Here is a 17,730-nt window from a genome sequence, read left to right on the forward strand (position 1 = left end):
ATCGATATGAACCCAATTTGAGCTACCCCGACCTGACAGCGGCAGAATAATGGTCAGAGAACCAACCAGTTTTTCCCACAAAACTCCACCTAGTAAATGAAAATGACACCATATGAACTCTGGATGATAGACAGAAAATGGACATTTGTAAGACGATAAATATGAACCAGATTTTATCTCAACTGGCCTATTATCGCTTGATTTATGTTAAAAAAAAAAAAAAAAAGATTTTCAACTAAAGTGCCCCCATTTGGATAACTTATAACACTCATAGAGAAGCTGAAATTGATAGGGTTTTTCCACTAGGGGTCCCCTATGTTGGTTATCAAGGGAGAAGAAATCCAACCAAATCTGTCCTAGTTATTGCATTCACACAAAGGATATTAGGGGTAAAACCGATCGCTTTGTTGCTTTTCTTGCAACATCACTCATTTACTGCCAAAGACTGAATTGAAACCCGCCTTTTTTTTTTTTTTTTTTTTTAAATTACTGTGTTGATACGTTTACTGAAGTACGAGCTGAACACTTTCACTCCATAATTCTAAAGGAAACAAGAAAATCCACATCAGTCTGGTTAGAGAACCCCTGTCTTTAATTCCTCCTCAGAGAGAGAACGTCAGCGTGACTTAAAGGAATTTCTTTTGTCAAACACAGACAGGAGCAGCAGACAGACAGAAACAGAGGAAATCTGTCTGACACTGGGTGTTTAACTTTGAAGCCTCATGTGGTAGAAACAGCATACTTCAGTACATAAGCACATCTCTACATGACAGGACGAGGCTGAAGTGAAATGAGAAATGCAGGTGTGTTTAGACGACATGTGCATCAGTAGCTTCTAATTTAAACAACAGTTTCCAAACAAAAATGTGTTTCCATGAGCTTGACGGAGGACAGTGCAGGACTGAAAAGCGCTTAAATGTTAACCCAGATGCATTTCAGCCCCCAGCCCTCATCACGGTCACCATGACTGATATAAAGAGGAAAGGAATGTCTGATACCAAACACTACTGAGCTGAAATGTGACGGCCTTGGCTGACTGCAGGGCATTACAGTAGGTGAGTTTTACTAATGGTGCTTTTACAGTCACAACAGTGCATCTCCACCACCACTGTCATGTCCATACTGGAACAGGGTTTCTTTCCTGTAATCCTTCTGTTTATGCTGAACATTACACTTAGATCATTTATTAATACACTTTAGATATTAATAATAGGGGGAATCCAAAGCACTGGTTATCAGCAAAAATACTGTAATGTTTTATGAGTTTATCTGAAGAGGACATGATGGTTCAGCAGACTGGGCCTCTTTGCGCCTCAGTGTTCCAGGTATCAGATTCCATGCTTGGTTCACTGTAGTAGAAGCCAAGTAACAAAAAGGCAGACTGTGACCTAAGAATGGATTGGATTTTGTCCCCAGGCCAGTAGAGAATATCAGTATCCAGAATCAACAGAATTAATAATTATAGTAAATGATATAAGTCACAACCACATGTTCAAACCAAGGTTATTATCCTTAACGAAAACTAACGAAATAACTGAAAACTATAATTAAAAGAAAAAAATAATGACAAACTGTATTGCGTGCTTTCAAAACTAACTAAAACAGATAAAAATTATGGATAAAATTCCCTTCATTTTCATCTTCGTCAATGTCGGATTGATATGAAATCGATTTATTTCGCTCAAGCAATTTTAGCTGCTGGCACCATACGCCACCTCACAGTCCGTCACTTCTCGTCACTTGTCGTTCAGTCGACTTCTCACCTCCACTCTACCTGGAAACATGGAGACTAAAGTTGGGAGAAAGCAGCAGAGTCCTGTCTGGGATTTATTTGAATATGATGGCGAAGAAGATAAAAGATATCAAAAAACTAATACTAAAACTAAGCATTTAGAAAAAAAAACCCAAAAACTAAAAACTAATTTAAACTAACTGAATTAGAGAAAAAAAGTCAAACCTAAATAAAACTAAACTATGATGAAAAATCCAAAACTTTTATAACCTTGGTTCAAACTGAAGCCAATGCAGGATGCTCTTTAGGTTAAAAACAATAGACTTCCATCCAAAAAATAGTTTTCTTTTAGAAATCCTCAGTTGATAACCTTTTAGCTGGAGTTCTTCTGGTCTCATTAATTCATTTATAGTAAGAGGTTGAGTGGTACTTCAGTAAATTATTGCTTTGCTTTTTAAATTTTAAACTTTCACAGCTGCTGTTTATTGAATAAAACATTTTTTTTCCTGACAGATAAGTCAACTGTAGTTGTGTTTAATAAGTTAAACTAACAAGAGAAAGAAATTTGGTCCACAAACGTTCCAATGAAAGTAGGAGTATTTTAACATAAAACTGGTCCATCAGCATAATTTAGCTATGTTAACTAATGTTAGCGTTATTCTTTTGTAATTGTTGTTTTCTAGACACATAACTGAAACCAGACCTGACCAGCTGAAGCAACACCATCATAACACAACACATCCCACAGGTTTGTCCTGTAAGCACTAGGTATGATGGGCAATTACCCTGATGTGTCCAACCCTCTGGAACAGGGTCCGTTTGGACTCATCAGAACACATGACCTGTTTCAATTGAAACACAGTCAACACAGAGCAAAATTTTTATAAAAGTAATTAAGTCTCATTAGGTCCTCCAATGACACACTAATGCTGCATTTCCACTACGTGGAAACCGGCTCTACTCGGCTCAGTTACCAGGTACTATTCCTGGCAGTGGGGATTTCTCATAGACTGCGAGGGAAGCCCGGCTTCCCCTAAAATTACGAAAATTAAATGGTCAAATATGTACGGTTGTGTTGACATTTTATTGACTACAAATGTGTTAGAACACGTTCATCTCAAAGATGAGTTCGTTCAGAATCAGCTTTATCACAAATCAACGGACGTGATGTTGTTCACGTCTCATACATTCCTGTTGTGCTGTTTTCTCATTCAGTCTCTGCTCAGTGCATTTGCCCATAGACGCCGGGCGTCTATGGGCTTCAATGGGACTGAGTGGAACAGTTTTTTCATTGCCTCAAAACTGGACGGTAATTGGATAAATGCCACAATGTTGTGCTCCCGGACGCCAGGTGTCTCTGGGGGTGAATGGAGCTGTGGGCGGAGCTTGGCTGGGTGCCAGAATCCCACGTGCTGATTGGATGATCAGTCGAAAGGCTGAATCCCGTTTGATTGACAGCTATTTTCAGATCTACTCCTTCACTGACAGAGTTCAGTTTAATACCGTCACGCATTCTGCTGCGAAATCGAGAGAGAAACCACTACGAAATTACTCGTTCATTTCTTGCACTGTAAATAAAACACACTCATTGGACTTCCTTGTTTCAATTTAACATCATTTCAGCATTTTCGTGTTTCAGTTACATAATTTAATCATTTCTTGTTCGAGTTTAATATCGTTTTGTAGATAGTTAAATCAATCAAACTGTCGGCTAGGTCGGAGTGAAAGGAGCATCTCTTGTTTAAAAAGGCTGAAGTCTTACACCCACAACACAATGGGCCAAGGCAATCTAGGCAGCCCAGCTCTGCTGGACATTCAGAGGACACTGGTCCAGTCCCTGGAAAAGACGCCTACTTGGTACGATAAGGTCACTGACCACTTTCTTAAAAATGAACAGAGGGCCGAATTTCTGTTTAAGTAACTTGACAATTTTTTTTGATGTAAGCCGACAATGAGCTTCCCCTGTCTGAAAGACGAGCAGCCACCACTGATTCCTGGAGACCATTTCCATTACAGGATACTACCAACTTTAGAGTACCTGGACGTCATAGCAATGCTGTGCGTAATTTCCGTGACATGCTCAGAGAGTTGCTGATAAACTTGCTCGTTGTGCTTTGCCCCGTCAAGTTCATGCTGAATCTTTTCATTGGCCACCAAGGACAGAAATGTCTGAACCTCCTAGACCGACCACGGTGTCATTTTGTGGGCTGTCATCATGGATTAGCCTACCGGTATATTTACTGTAAACTTCTGAATCACTTTTTTTTTTTTTTAAATGGCATGCTGCGCATCAATGATGCAATGATGCAGAGACAACTTTCTGACCAATCAGTGGACTGCAGTGTTTACATGTCACATTTTAGTACCTCTTCACCCGTTTTGGAACCTAGGTCGAGCCAGTACTAAAAAAGTAGTACCGGGTAACAGATTCCAGGTTCTTTTATGTAATGGAAACGCAAAAAGGCCGAGTCGAGTCAAGTTGGTATCACGTAGTGGAAACACAGAATAAGGTTGAAATTGTGAATTTCAGAGTATTTCTATGTGTGTCCTATGAAGGGTTAAGACTGAAGTGTGCATGTACACTGTCCTCTGCCTCCACATTGACTTCAACCTACAGCTGTGGTTATCACTAAATAAACATACATAAATACATTGTGAGAAGGTTGCCTCATGTTTCTTCTTCTTTGTTTTAGTCTGACATGGACACACAGACTGGAACACAGTAGGAGCCTGGAGCCAAAACTTGGCCTGTTTTCAGCCTGTTAATCAAACGGCTCCATTTGTATTGGCCTACAAACGCTCCACAAGTGGATCAGTGTGATGCCTCCACTGGAAAAACTAATATATATTGGATGTTTGTTTCTGTCTTTTGAATAATCATGACTGCTCTGAAATCAGGCCAGGGGAACATTTGTGAATGGTCTTTCACTGCTCTGAATTTGTCTAAAATTCACAGAAACTCATAAAAAAAAACCCAGAAAACAAAACAGTAGTCACTTTTCCATTGGACATCTGCTCAAAACTTTACCAATATTTACTAAATGTCAAAAAAGAGAAGTGCATACTGTCGTTTTTTCCACTAAATCACAAATGCAATGATTTGTTTATTTATTATCGTGAGATGACACGAGAAGTCATTCCATAAACATGGCGATGAACGTAAATATGGTGTTGATTTACAGATATTTTCATTATTATTATATATTACCCCTCTATCTTGTACTAAATTAAAAAATGATTGGGTTTCCTGATGTGTCCACATATATTGCGACATGTTTCTTCTTCTTTGCGTGTTGTTACGTACGTCAACATCCATTTTTTTTTTAATTCACCTGACTTGAGTTGCAAAAAAAGGTCTTTCTGTTGCAGTTTTGTGTGATATACCATTTGCACTACGCCCGAAAAACCACCTCTTGCCAGCGCAAAAACTTTTAATCGAAAATGAGACTTTTGGCAAAATTTTCGTTTTTCCATTAGGTAAATTTTTATGCGCAAGTTGTGTTTGCGCAATTTGAGGGTCAATGGAAAAGCGACTACTGATTAAGTATAAAAGTTCATGTGTATCTTTAAAGTGGGATAAAGACAACACTTACTCAGGACGACAATGAAGCTCTGATTGTCCAGTAGGAGCCAAAGACCAAAACCCATGATGATGGCCCCAAACAGCTGGAAGAGTCAAAGCACAACACACACAGATGAGCCCTGAAACATCTCCAGTTGTCCACCCTGAACTCATCTGTTTCAGAGGTGATGAGCAGCTAAACGCTCCGCTCTGCTCTGGAGGATTTCCCTTCCTGCTGAACTGGATTTTGTCCTCACAAGCGTGTGTTTATGTAGCGCTAAGAAGGTCTTAATCTTCGATCACACACTTCATTTCCACAGAGGACAGAGAGGACAGCAGAGAGCGAGTGTCACCGTGGTAACTAGGCCACAAACCCTTCATCTGTTGTGTGATTAAGACACACAGAGATGATGTCCATAACACACTGACGACCTTAAACTAAACTAAGCTGTTCACGGATGTTGAACAGGGAGACGTGAGGAGCAGAATGAAGACGATGAAGTGTTTCCCTCATTTAAGTTTTAATGGAATGACAAAATAGACATGCTACTCAGAACAAAAATACAAGCATCATGTGGATTATATACAACTACATTAGGCGGTCAGTTTCAATTTGAGCTAATATCAGTTTTGGAGGAATTACACAATTCTTTGCATTTGAGTGTTTACAATGGAGGTAAAATGTCATGAAAATAGAGTTAAAATGGGAAATGAAAGGAGAACAACAGACGAAGGATCTGTCTTTACAGGAAATAAATGTATTGTACATAGAAAGATGAAAATATAACAATTAAAATTACTGGATAAACACTAAAACGACAAATCTGAGAAAAAGAAGAATGAGAAGAATAAGAAGGAGCAGCAGCAGATGAAGTAGAGGATGATGAGGAAGAAAGAAAAGGAGATGAAACCATGGGCAAAGAAGAAAAAAAGAACATGAAGACAAGAAGATGAAGATTTTATTGTGAATTACGTCAATTTTCAAGAAAAATTCTAATTATAAGAATTACATTTTGAGAAACAGTTGGCCTGTTTATTTACGTATTATATGGTGTATATTGTTACATATTAGCATTTTAAATACATATTACCACACATACATTATACATTAGTCTTTTATCTTATTCTTTATTTTCATAATGTGACTTCTTTCTCTTCCTAACCTTATTCTAATATTACTTTTTACTTTTCTAATATTACTTTTTTTTCAAATCTCATTGAAGCCCTAATGAGCAACTACTGTGAAGTGTCTTGCTGTTCATCATTTTCTCTATTTATTTGTTTCACTTCACTTTTATTTACTTTTATTGCTATTTTGATCAGATTTTTATCATCAGATTTTTTGAGGAAGAAGAATGAACTACATTTTAATCACTTCAATAAAAACAGAGCTTGTGGTCCATCCATAAGCAAAGGATTTTCTGACTTTTGTGTTGTTTAAGCCTCTGGGACTAAATCCAGGTTCAGGACAATACCAGGACATTTAGACACAGTTAGGATATTAAAACAAACTTATTAACTTCTTGACATTACATTCCTTTTTTCCTAATAAATAATGAGTATTTGTCCTGTTATTGTCTTCTCTGTGATCTATATGTAAAATGTTGTGGTTTGTAAAACAGAGCTCTACCTCACATGTTCTCATGAGTTCAGGTTACAGCCGAACTCCAGTAATATTTATTTCACAAGAGACTTGGCAGTAGAGAAACCACAGCTCTTGCTACATACAGTAAAGAAAACACAATCTGTCTCAAGGTTGTCCTACATTCTCTGCTTCTGTGGATGGAGAAATTGGCGTCTTATGTGGGGATTGTTTTTTCCTGAAATCTTCTTTACACTTCAGAGTCTCCAGAAGTATCAGATTTCACTCGGAGGTCAGATTATCTAAGAACTCTGAAATGTGCACTGCAAATTACTTGGTTCCTATCACAATGCAAAAATCATAATCTTACCAAGTGTATTTTTTTTTCCCCCTAGTCAAAACATCTCATCCCACTTAAACTAAGACATAAACACGTAAAGAGTAACTTTTCAGTGAGATATAAGAACTTTTTTTAGACAATAGATCTCGAAAATCTTATTTCAAGAAATCTTAACCAAGATAATTTTCACTTGTTCCACTGGCAGATTTTTTTTTTTTGCTTAATTCAAGATTTTTTTCTTCTTAATTCAACCCAAAAAAAATCTGCCAATGGAACAAGTGAAAAAAACTATCTTGGTAAGATTTCTTTAAATAAGATTTTCAAGATCTAGTGTCTAAAAGTAAGCTCTTTATATCTCACTGAAAAGTTACTCTTTAAGTGATTATGTCTTATTTTAAGTGTGATGAAATATTTTGACTAAAAATGAAAAAAATACGCTTAGTAAGAATTTGATTTTTTCCAGTACAAGATAAAAAAACAAAAAACAAAATTAGATTTAGAAGTGTTTGATAATTCATCTTGTTTTCAGAGTTAATTTCTTATGTTAAGTGTTCCTACATCTGTAGATATACTTATTTCAAGATTTAACGATCTTAATTCAAGAAATCTGTGAAATTATCTTTTTGCATGTACAGATATTTCACTTGTTTTGAGTACCTATTTCCTCAGATTTAGTGTTCGTATCTTACTTTTAGACACCTTTATTTGCAGTGTGTTTAATGGTTGTTAAAGATGAATTTCTACTCTAAATACACATCATTATACATCAGTGGTTTGTTTGTTTATCAGGGTAGAATACTCACAAAGAAGATGAGGTTGAAGAGGAACAGGAAGTACTTGGTCGCTGTCACGCAGCCTTTCCCCATCGTGTTTTATCTGTAAACATAAGACATGACAGTCACATTACAAATCTCCATAAACAGCCAGAGCCAGAGGACACGTGATTAATAACACAGTGATGTTCGTCTGGTTAAAAATGTGGTCGAGTTGCAGCAGAGGTCAGATGATTGTTCAGATCTGCTTTGGGGATGAACTTGATGCGTATAATTGGTGACAGATGCAAACTAGCCCAGACCTTGGGGGGTTAAGCTCGTCATGATCTGAACTCGAGGGGGGGATTACACCCGCAAAACCAGTGCAACCTCCTGTTCAGCCTCAATCTGTGAGCTGTGCACACGAGGGGGCGGGGCCACGAGATTTGACCTGCTCTGCCACACTTCAACCATCAGTGACCCTGATCCAAATCCACCCAAGATGCTCTTCAGTCTCTGCTTCGGCACTCCATTCCCTCTGCCATTGTTCAGACGTGTTTAGGTTTTATCTCATATACCGTTAGCTTCTTAGTGTAATTGCCTAAGTCATAATTTTGGCCAAATCATGATATCTGCGTAACTTTACTCTCCTAAAACTGCTGCTTCATTTTTCATCATTGACTACGACCTGAAAAAAATATGACTTTGACAATTATGCTACGAGGCTAATAATATATATAATACTTATCGTTACTTCTAAGGTTCTATTTCTTCAAATGAAACATGATTTTAGCATTTCTTGTTGCCATTTTGCAGGTTAAACATGTAAAACTGAGAAGGTCAGTACACTAAATTTTAATTCATTTTGAGATTCCTTTGTTACTATGCTATGCAACATTACTAAACTTGATCTATACTAGTGCAGTTGGAGCTGTAGTTAAGTTTTCTAAAACAAATGTCTTAATTTTAGATTCTCAAATGTGAAGTTTTGCTACTTTTTGAAGCTTCCGAGTTATCAAGGCATTTTCTTAAAGACTAAAAAAAAAGTAAATTTCAATAAACTAAATAAGAGACTATGCACAACAAGCCAAAACAGTGAAATAAATGAAAAAACAAGTGATGCAAGAGGGTGATCGATCCCCTGTGCTTATTTTTGCTAAAACAACCATCTTAGTGTTTGTTGTCCTGTTTTAGTACCATAAACTGAAATACCTCTGAAGGTCACTGGATGCTGGTTATAAAATGGACACAGCTTCCAAACACTAACACTGAACTTGTCTCTAAAAATACAGTCAATATTTTTTTCCATTGTTATTCTAGTCACAAACATTTTATTTGATCTCTCTGATAGGTGACCTGGTGGTCCATATTCTAAGGCTACATTCAGACTGCAGGCAAATGTGGCCCAAATCCAATGTTTTGGTCCATATGTGACCTGTATCCGATCTGTTAAAGATAGTTTGAACAGCACAAATCTGACCCCGGCCACTTTCATATGTGGTCCTAAATCCGATATGCATCTGATATTTTGCAATGTGACTTCAGTCTGAACAACCAGGTCACATTTATCTGACCTTTACGTTACTGAAATGCAACAAACATCACAATTCTGCCTCCCAGGAGGAGGAGTGGTGGGAAAAATATATTTACTTCCATAAACACGGTGCATGTCTGCGTGGTCATGTATTACATCAGGACCTCTTTTGTGCATGTGGGTCACTTCAGGGTTGCATTCAGTTTATACTCAAAATTGATAGAAGTTGCATTTAATGTGTAATATGAACGAGCACACACACACAAAAAATATCGGATTTCACTGAAAAAAATCTGAATTGTGCATTAAGACCTGCTATCTGAACGTAGTCTAAGTGTTCTGTATCAGGCTCTGATCAACAAACTACCCATTCAGACTGTCAGAGTTCAGTGTATATTTTAAAAAATGCTACTGAAAAAGATTGACAAGTAATTATTCATAAATTCCAGTAATGTTCAACATGTATCCTGTTACACTTTATTTCTGTAAATAGACCCCAGTAAATCTTACACACTCAACCTTTTAGTGTGTGTCAAAGCACATCACTTTGTCATTAATTGGATTGTTTTAGTCACTCAGAAGTCATCATTTTACATTTCACAGACAAAATAAGACAGTTATTTAAGAAATGAAAAATATAGGACCCATGTCCCTGTGTCTCATACATGTTCCATCAAGAATCAATAACACTTTAAATTTGTGAGGTTGTCAGGTTCTGTCTCTATGTTAGAGTCCTGTGGTCTTGATGCAGGAGATCAATCTCCCAATAGAAGTGGGTGGTACTTTGACTGGAGGAGAACTCAACTAATTAAATAAAGTCCACATATGACTTCCTATCAGTGCTCAATAACAACTATATCTATGTCTGTAAAAATTTACATGTTATAAACCATCAAAATATGGACCATTATAAGTAAAGGAGATTTCCAAAGATTCATCAAAAAATAAAAACTCAAAATTTATCAAAACTGTGAACAAACTTTGTAGATATTGTCCCAAGGAAGCAACGTATAAAACTAGAAATTAATCTGACCGGTAGTTTCATCTGAGAAATTGCTAATGATGACGCTGGACACAGTGTCTTCACAAAAGCTCATGCTCTATCAGCCGGTGAAATAAAAGGCAGATTATGATGAACTGGTTATAATGAATACCATTTAGTTCAGAACTCTAGTTACATGTGATGGTGCCAGGGACACATTTATCCCACTTTTCCAGTTCTGATATGACACCGATTGCTGGGCATTGGGTATTATCTGATCCTGGGTATGAATTCAATATCAGGGTTCAATCAATAAAAAATATACCGTACTGTATGAAAGAGAACAGAATCAGTGTTTTATGTGTAAAGCAGTGTTTCCCAAACAGTGGGGCAGGCCCCCAGGGGGGACATGGGGTCACTCCTGGGTGTTTTTTTTTCTCCTCAGGTTAGAACATGTAGCAGGTGGAACTAATGTTTTAACACTGGAGCACCCTGGACTCTTTTTAGGAACATACAACAAACAAATCTACTGCCACGGTGATCGGTGACTAGACTAGACAAAGAGTTTAGGTTTGGAGAATGGACAAGGATTGGACTGGAAAAGACAACTGTGCAATGTTTCTGTTTTTACACAATTTGTACAGTTTCCACTTTAATGTTCTGAGATGTGCATGTAAACGGGCTCATTGCAGCCACTGATATTGTTAAAATGTTCATCTTCGTTACGAAAATGTGTTTGTTGTTCTAAAAAAAAGTAACTTTCTTGTCATAGTTGTAAGATAATTGCACATTTCCTATTTTTATTTGGAAAAATATTGTCTCAGGGAGTAGTCTTGTTGAGTTTAATTGTATTGTTCAAGCAAAAATCTAAGTTATTTTTAATTTGCACAACAAATTATTCAAGGAAAAGCAAAAAGTATTATTATAATATTGATGTTTCTTTCAATAAAAGTTATAATTGCACCACCGTTACAATGTTGTTGGGGTTGAGGGGGGGCTGGAGATTTTTCATCTTCCAAAGGGAGGCCCAACCACTGGTGTAAAGATGCTGTGCTGAATTCTACTCCCTGCCGAAAACTGAATCGCCAGCAGCTGCCAAAAACAGCTCCCTCTTCCTAAGTCAGCCATAAAGAGGACAAAGTGCACCAAATTCACCCTGTCAAACCAGAATAGCTCCAAATGTGAGCTGCTAAAGTCATTTCAGTCCTTTAGCTTCACAAGCTAATTCTGATGGGGGGATGCAGTTTTCGGCAATATCTGATGCCAAATTCTGCTCCCTGTCGAAAACTGCATCCCCAGCTGCGGGCGATGTAGTTTTTGGCAGTATATGTTTATATTGTTATATATTTTGTGTGTTGTGTATCTAAGATTTAACTTTAGAAAGTTTTATATACCTTACAGTTTGCACATTCTTTAATATTAAACAGACAAAAAACATAACTGCAATATTGTCCTCTTCATGGCTGACTTAGGAAGGGGGAGCAGTTTTTGGCAGGGAGTAGAATTCGGCACAACAAAAGGAACATCATTCAGATTTACTACTACCCTCTAATAAAACGTACCAAAAATACACACAAAGTCATTAAACTGATTTTTTTTATTTTAAATAATAAATTCTGCAGAAACACCTGGTACTGGATAAATGGATCAATGTCACGGATATCTGGAGCAGATATCCGTGTTCTGACCAGTGTTAGGACCAGTGTTAGGGTCTGACCAGTGTTAGGGTCTGACCAGTTAGGGTCTGACCAGTTAGGGTCTGACCAGTTAGGGTCTGACCAGTTAGGGTCTGACCAGTTCTGACCCTAACAGCTGGAGCAGCTGTTAGGGTCAGAACTGGTCCAGTATCTGATACCAATATGGGATCAGTGCATCCCTTAAGGTTGTGTCTGCCACATAATGACGTATACCTGCAGACTGTAAAATGATCGGATAAAACACTGTACACTTCTACGCCTGCAGCACATTCATGTTTTAAAGAATGTAAAATTGTTCATCTGTGGCTTTAACACAAGTTCGTTGCTGAATCCAAGTGTTGCAGCCATACGTTTGTACATAAACTCCTGTTTGCCGTCTCATCGTCAGAGCCCAGTTGAACTCCTCGTATATGAGCTTCATCTCCCTGCAGCCTTCCCTCCTCCTCCTCACCCCCTCCATACAGTAATGGCCTCTTACTGTCCAATAAATCTATGAAAATCTGGGTGAAATATGGTGGCCTGACTCGATATTTCCTCCTGGCAGTGTTTCCCTGTAGCGTGAGCACAGTGCCCGTGTTTCCGACCCACATTCCCATCACTGAAAATGGGTTACTGTTACAATGCAGCCTATGCCAGTTTAGGGAACAGGATGGGGACGGGGACGGGGACGGGGACGGGGCACCTACAGGGAAGACAGAGGAAAAAGAATATGCAGTGGGAAGGTTTTGGCTAAAGCAGAGCCACATGAACACATTACGGAGCAGGATGAATCTGTGTAACAAAGCCTCAGATACATGAGACACTGCGCTCTGAGACCTCTTAATCTCTGGCCTTTTCCACTAAATTAGCTCTGGTTCTTAAACGGATTCCATTAAGGATTCTTGAAATATTGGTTCCATTTAGGGCATTTGGTTCCATGTTTCCACCAGTTATAAGTTATTTAATCAAAAGGGGCCAAAGCACAATGAACATCAGATCATAACATAACATTGAACCCAGTCCAGCTCACACCTGCCATCTCGTATTTAGTCTTAGTCTCTTTTATTTACACAGTCGTGTTTTTGCGTTCAGTGAAACCAGCCTTGACCAAACGTTCAACTAGTTTATAATACAGAAACCTGAAGGCTACATCACCACCACGCACCGGCTTTCATAGAGCCTCTCTGCATTATTCTCTCCCCCAACAGTTTCTCCGATGTTTTCCTCTCAGTTTTCTACTTCTAACCTGTACAGCAGAGGTCATCCTGCAAAGAATTTATCAATAATTTTTACAAAGAGATAATGACGGTGGACCATGTTTTCAAATATTACAGAAGTACATTTATAGGCCTGTTATACTGGTTTGCATTTTTTTTTTGTAAATTGTTGGTTTCGGAGCTAAACTGTGATAAATCTTACATCCTTTGATAAGATGATTTGGAAAAGAAATAATAAAAGTGTTGGTTGGCTCATGTTTTCAGAATATATGATAAAGCATTACTACATATACATATAGTCTCGGAAAAAATTATTAGACCATCAAAAGTCATCAAAAACAATGGTTATGCAATCAAGTACTAACTCCTGTGTGCATCATGTGACGAAAACAGACAGAAAAGAAAACTTGGAATATCTAACTGTTTTTGTCAGTACAATGCCATAGCTATTAATGTAAGAACTGAAGTGATTTTGGTTATTATCAAGAAAACATGGAAAGTGGATAGATATCAGCTCTGAAATTAAACTACTATGAGCTATTTTTGTTGTTATCATTATATTTGTCCAAACAAATGTACCTTTAGTTGTACCAGGCATTTAAATGAACAAGAAATTGAAGAAAACAAGGGTGGTCTAATAATTTTTTCCACGACTGTATATAAAGTGGTATATACATATATTCAGGTTTATGTATGTATACTCCTGAACAAAACCTTGCACTTTTTGTCCTGATCTTCAGATTTTGTTCAGGAGTGTAGCACTATAGCAGCCTGTCCAGCCATCCGGTTTTCTCAGTGTATTCAATACTGAGAAAACAGTCTGGAATTGGTCTATTCACTGTGAATTACGCCCGATCTATTTTATACCGGAACAATCACAAGTCTTGGGGGTGGGTGTTTCGCAATGCGGCATATGCACCAACTTCTTTTTGTTGCGAGTCAAAGTCAGTTCCAAGTTCGCAAACTTCTTTACAGCTGTTGTCGGTTGTTTGACTCAAAAAATAAGGTTTAAATTACAGATTACACCCTGTATTCTTAAATTTCTCTGACAAAAGTGTCATGTCTGTCATATCTGTGATTGGTTTACTCGGTGCCTGTTAGTCCCACCTTCATATTTGGATACAAGCTCCACGATTCTAGACGGATTTCTTATTGAGAAAGACGGATGGCTGGCCAGCCTAGCACTATACAATTACAGGGGTTGGACAAAATAATGGAAACACCTTCACCTCAAGATGTTAATGCCCCAATCCATACAGCTAGAATTGTTAAAGAATGGCATGAGGAACATTCTAATGAAGTTGAGCATCTCGTATGGCCGGCACAGTCCCCAGACCTCAACATTATTGAGCATTTATGGTCAGTTTTAGAGATTCAAGTAAGACGTCGATTTCCACCGCCATCGTCTCTAAAAGAGTTGGAGGGTATTCTAACTGAAGAATGGCTTAAAATTCCTTTGGAAACAATTCACAAGTTGTATGAATCAATACCTCGGAGAATTGAGGCTGTAATTGCCGCAAAAGGCGGACCTACACCATATTAAATTATATTTTGTTGATTTTTTAAGGTGTTTCCATTATTTTGTCCAACCCCTGTACTTACACTAGAAAAAATGTGAAAAGTGAATGTATTCTAATGGTCAGACAGTTTATTAAAGCAGAACCAGAAAGTCAGAGACAAATATCCACTTGGAAAAATACAGTTTCTCTCACTAATTTACAAAATTTCACATTTGGACCCAATGCTGTATCTTAAAAACTATACCAAAACTAGCATTTTTGACTGAATTAGTCCTTTAATAGAGACCAACATTTACTAATTTTAACTGTTATACTTTATGCTACTTATTCTGTCCAGATGGGGATGTTTGGTGGGCCTGATGTGGTCCATGAGCCACACATTGTACATCAGTGTTGGTAAAATAAGCCTCACCCACAGTTTTCTCTTCAAGTCAACATTTTTTGGTCGCGACTGGAAACCAACTTTCTGGTTTCCAAATGTCGTTTTGATTGAAATGCAGCTCTAAATGAATTTAATGGTGGAAAAGAAGCATGTGTAACATCAGCCAACTAAAACCAATCACCAGGAGCTGATCAGGAGAAAATAAACATGACCTCTATCCTGAACCAACAGTAAATGCTCTCCTGTTGCTTTAGTAAAAACAGCACATTGTTACGACATATGTAAAAAAAAAAGTCACAAAGTGCTTTTGTGTTTTGTGAAGACCTCAAACTGTACAGACAACTCTCCCTTTCCTTCCATAGAGAACATATACAGTTGTGCTCATAAGTTTCCATACCCTGAAAGAATGCACATGGGATGGTCATGGATGTTCCAACATGACAATGACCCAAAACACAAGGCCAAGTCCACCTGTCTTTGGCTACAGCAGAAAAAAGTGAAGGTGAAGGCATGTCCATCTCAGTCTCCTGACCTCAGTATCATTGAGCCACTTTGGGGAGATCTCAAACATGCAGTTCATTCAAGAAAACCCAAAATCTTAAAGGAACTGAAGGTGTTTTTGCCAAGAATGGGCAGTTTTACCATCTGAGAAAATGAAGTGCCTCATCCACAATGACCACAAAAGACTTCAAACTGTCATTGATGTTAAAGGGGCCAATACAGAGGATTAAGAACTAGGGTATGTCAACTTATCATCAGGGTCATTTGGATAGTTTCTGTTGTCAGTATGATTTAAAAAGAGCAAACACATCTGTTTGATAATAAATGGCTTCACCCAAACACTAACCACGAGTGAAAGAAAAGTTTTTGTATTATCATTCATATTGTCAGAAAAATGGCCAAAGAGTCACAAATTCTGCTAGGGTATGTAAACTTATGAGCACAACTGTAGATACAAAATCCCTTCTACAGACAGGTGAGTTTTGCAGACGGCGATGGACACAAATGATATCAGCAGCTGTTCGGAGCTGGAGGATGAACTGACGTCCTACTGAGACGAGCTCTGAAATACGTCTCGATATCTGGCCTGTTTGGGACATTAGGGCCTTCTTCCTGTGTTTATTTTATTCTTCCACCACAGACACATCCAAATGATAAGAGAAATGTTCTCCCTCAGCTTTGGCTCACTTGGGTTTGTGTTTGTTGTGTGTGAAAGAACAAAAATGTACCATGTTTCCAAACTCCTCCACTGAGTGAAACCAGAGCAAACAAACCATTAACTTTAAGTCACTGTGTAGGTTTATAACCAGCAGTAGAAAATGCATTTAGTGGTTCTGTTAAAGCAAAAGTCAGATGACTGTTCAGATATACTTCGAGTATGAGCTGAGAAGATGATGTGTTCAAGTGCTGACAGATACATACTTGTACTTTGTTCAAGCTCTTCCGTTTCTTAATGATATAGTCTGTTTTTTGTTTTTTTATGTTGCAGATTCTGGCTGAATGCTACAGGGATGTGGTATTTTTAACATCTAAACTCTAAGTTTGTATCAGAGGAAATGTATCTGTTGGTTTGTAAATTCTGCAGGAACTTTGTGATAAAAAGCTTATGATTTGCTCCACAAGAAAATCTTCACTATTGAAATGATGACTTTACAATAAACGATAACAGAAGTGTACATGTGATCATTGAAAGTAAAATACAGAGGAACTAAACCACCAGGACTGACTATTTGAGTGCGGTCTGCAGGGTTTTCTAACTTTAACATTGATAACACCAGTTAATCTGAGGTTAGCTACTCATGTAATCTGATTGGCTAAATGTTTCCATGCATCCCAGTGCAGCTATGAATTAACTGAAAATTATTTCCTCTTCAGGCAGTCTGTTGCAATGCGTTTATCATGATAATAAAAATATGGTTTAGTGTTATCAGCTAATTAACCACGGTCACATGACTTCACCATTACCACTCCTATATCCCACCTTGTATTTTGATGCTTCTATAAAAACATGTTCCTTAAGTGTGAACTGATGTTGCTGTTGTTGAGTTTCAACACAATGAAGATGTAAAATCATACTAGTGTCTCTGAATTTCTGCATGTATAATTTTTTTGACTAAATGTTGGTGACCTCAGTTTACTCTTTTCACAATTTATTAGCAATCATCTTTTTTAAGACTCAAAGCCTAAAAAATCTTAGTTTTACCTTAAATGTTAGTCACAGACTTTAGTGTTTAACCACCTAGAAAATGCAGTCAAAACCAACAGACTTTGAGACAAGAGAACTGGAAACAAAGAATCTGGTGTGAATTTTTTATAGTGACATATTAATTTTTTTGGCAACCAACCAAGTGTTTTTCAACCTTGGGGTCGGGACCCTACGTGGGGTCACCTGGAATTCAAATGGGGTCGCCTGAAATTTCTAGTAATTGATAAAAAACAAAAAAACAAACT

At 37.7% G+C, this 17,730-nt stretch overlaps 1 protein-coding gene across 2 annotated transcripts in view; it reads right to left on the reverse strand.

The window, feature by feature from the left end:
- Positions 1-17,730, reverse strand: part of LOC115414115 (CD82 antigen-like) — a 63,569-nt gene that overhangs the window by 22,676 nt on the left and 23,163 nt on the right. For both annotated transcript variants that reach the window (XM_030127332.1, XM_030127340.1), the window contains exons 2-3: positions 8,020-8,092; positions 5,326-5,398 (exon numbers count right to left, since the gene is read on the reverse strand). In XM_030127332.1, coding sequence (XP_029983192.1) covers positions 5,326-5,398; positions 8,020-8,082 — 136 coding nt within the window. In that variant the 5' untranslated portion in view covers positions 8,083-8,092. The remainder of the gene's footprint in view (positions 1-5,325; positions 5,399-8,019; positions 8,093-17,730) is intronic.

Source organism: Sphaeramia orbicularis, chromosome 3, assembly GCF_902148855.1.
Source record: "Sphaeramia orbicularis chromosome 3, fSphaOr1.1, whole genome shotgun sequence".
In the NCBI taxonomy this organism is placed as follows: domain Eukaryota; kingdom Metazoa; phylum Chordata; class Actinopteri; order Kurtiformes; family Apogonidae; genus Sphaeramia; species Sphaeramia orbicularis.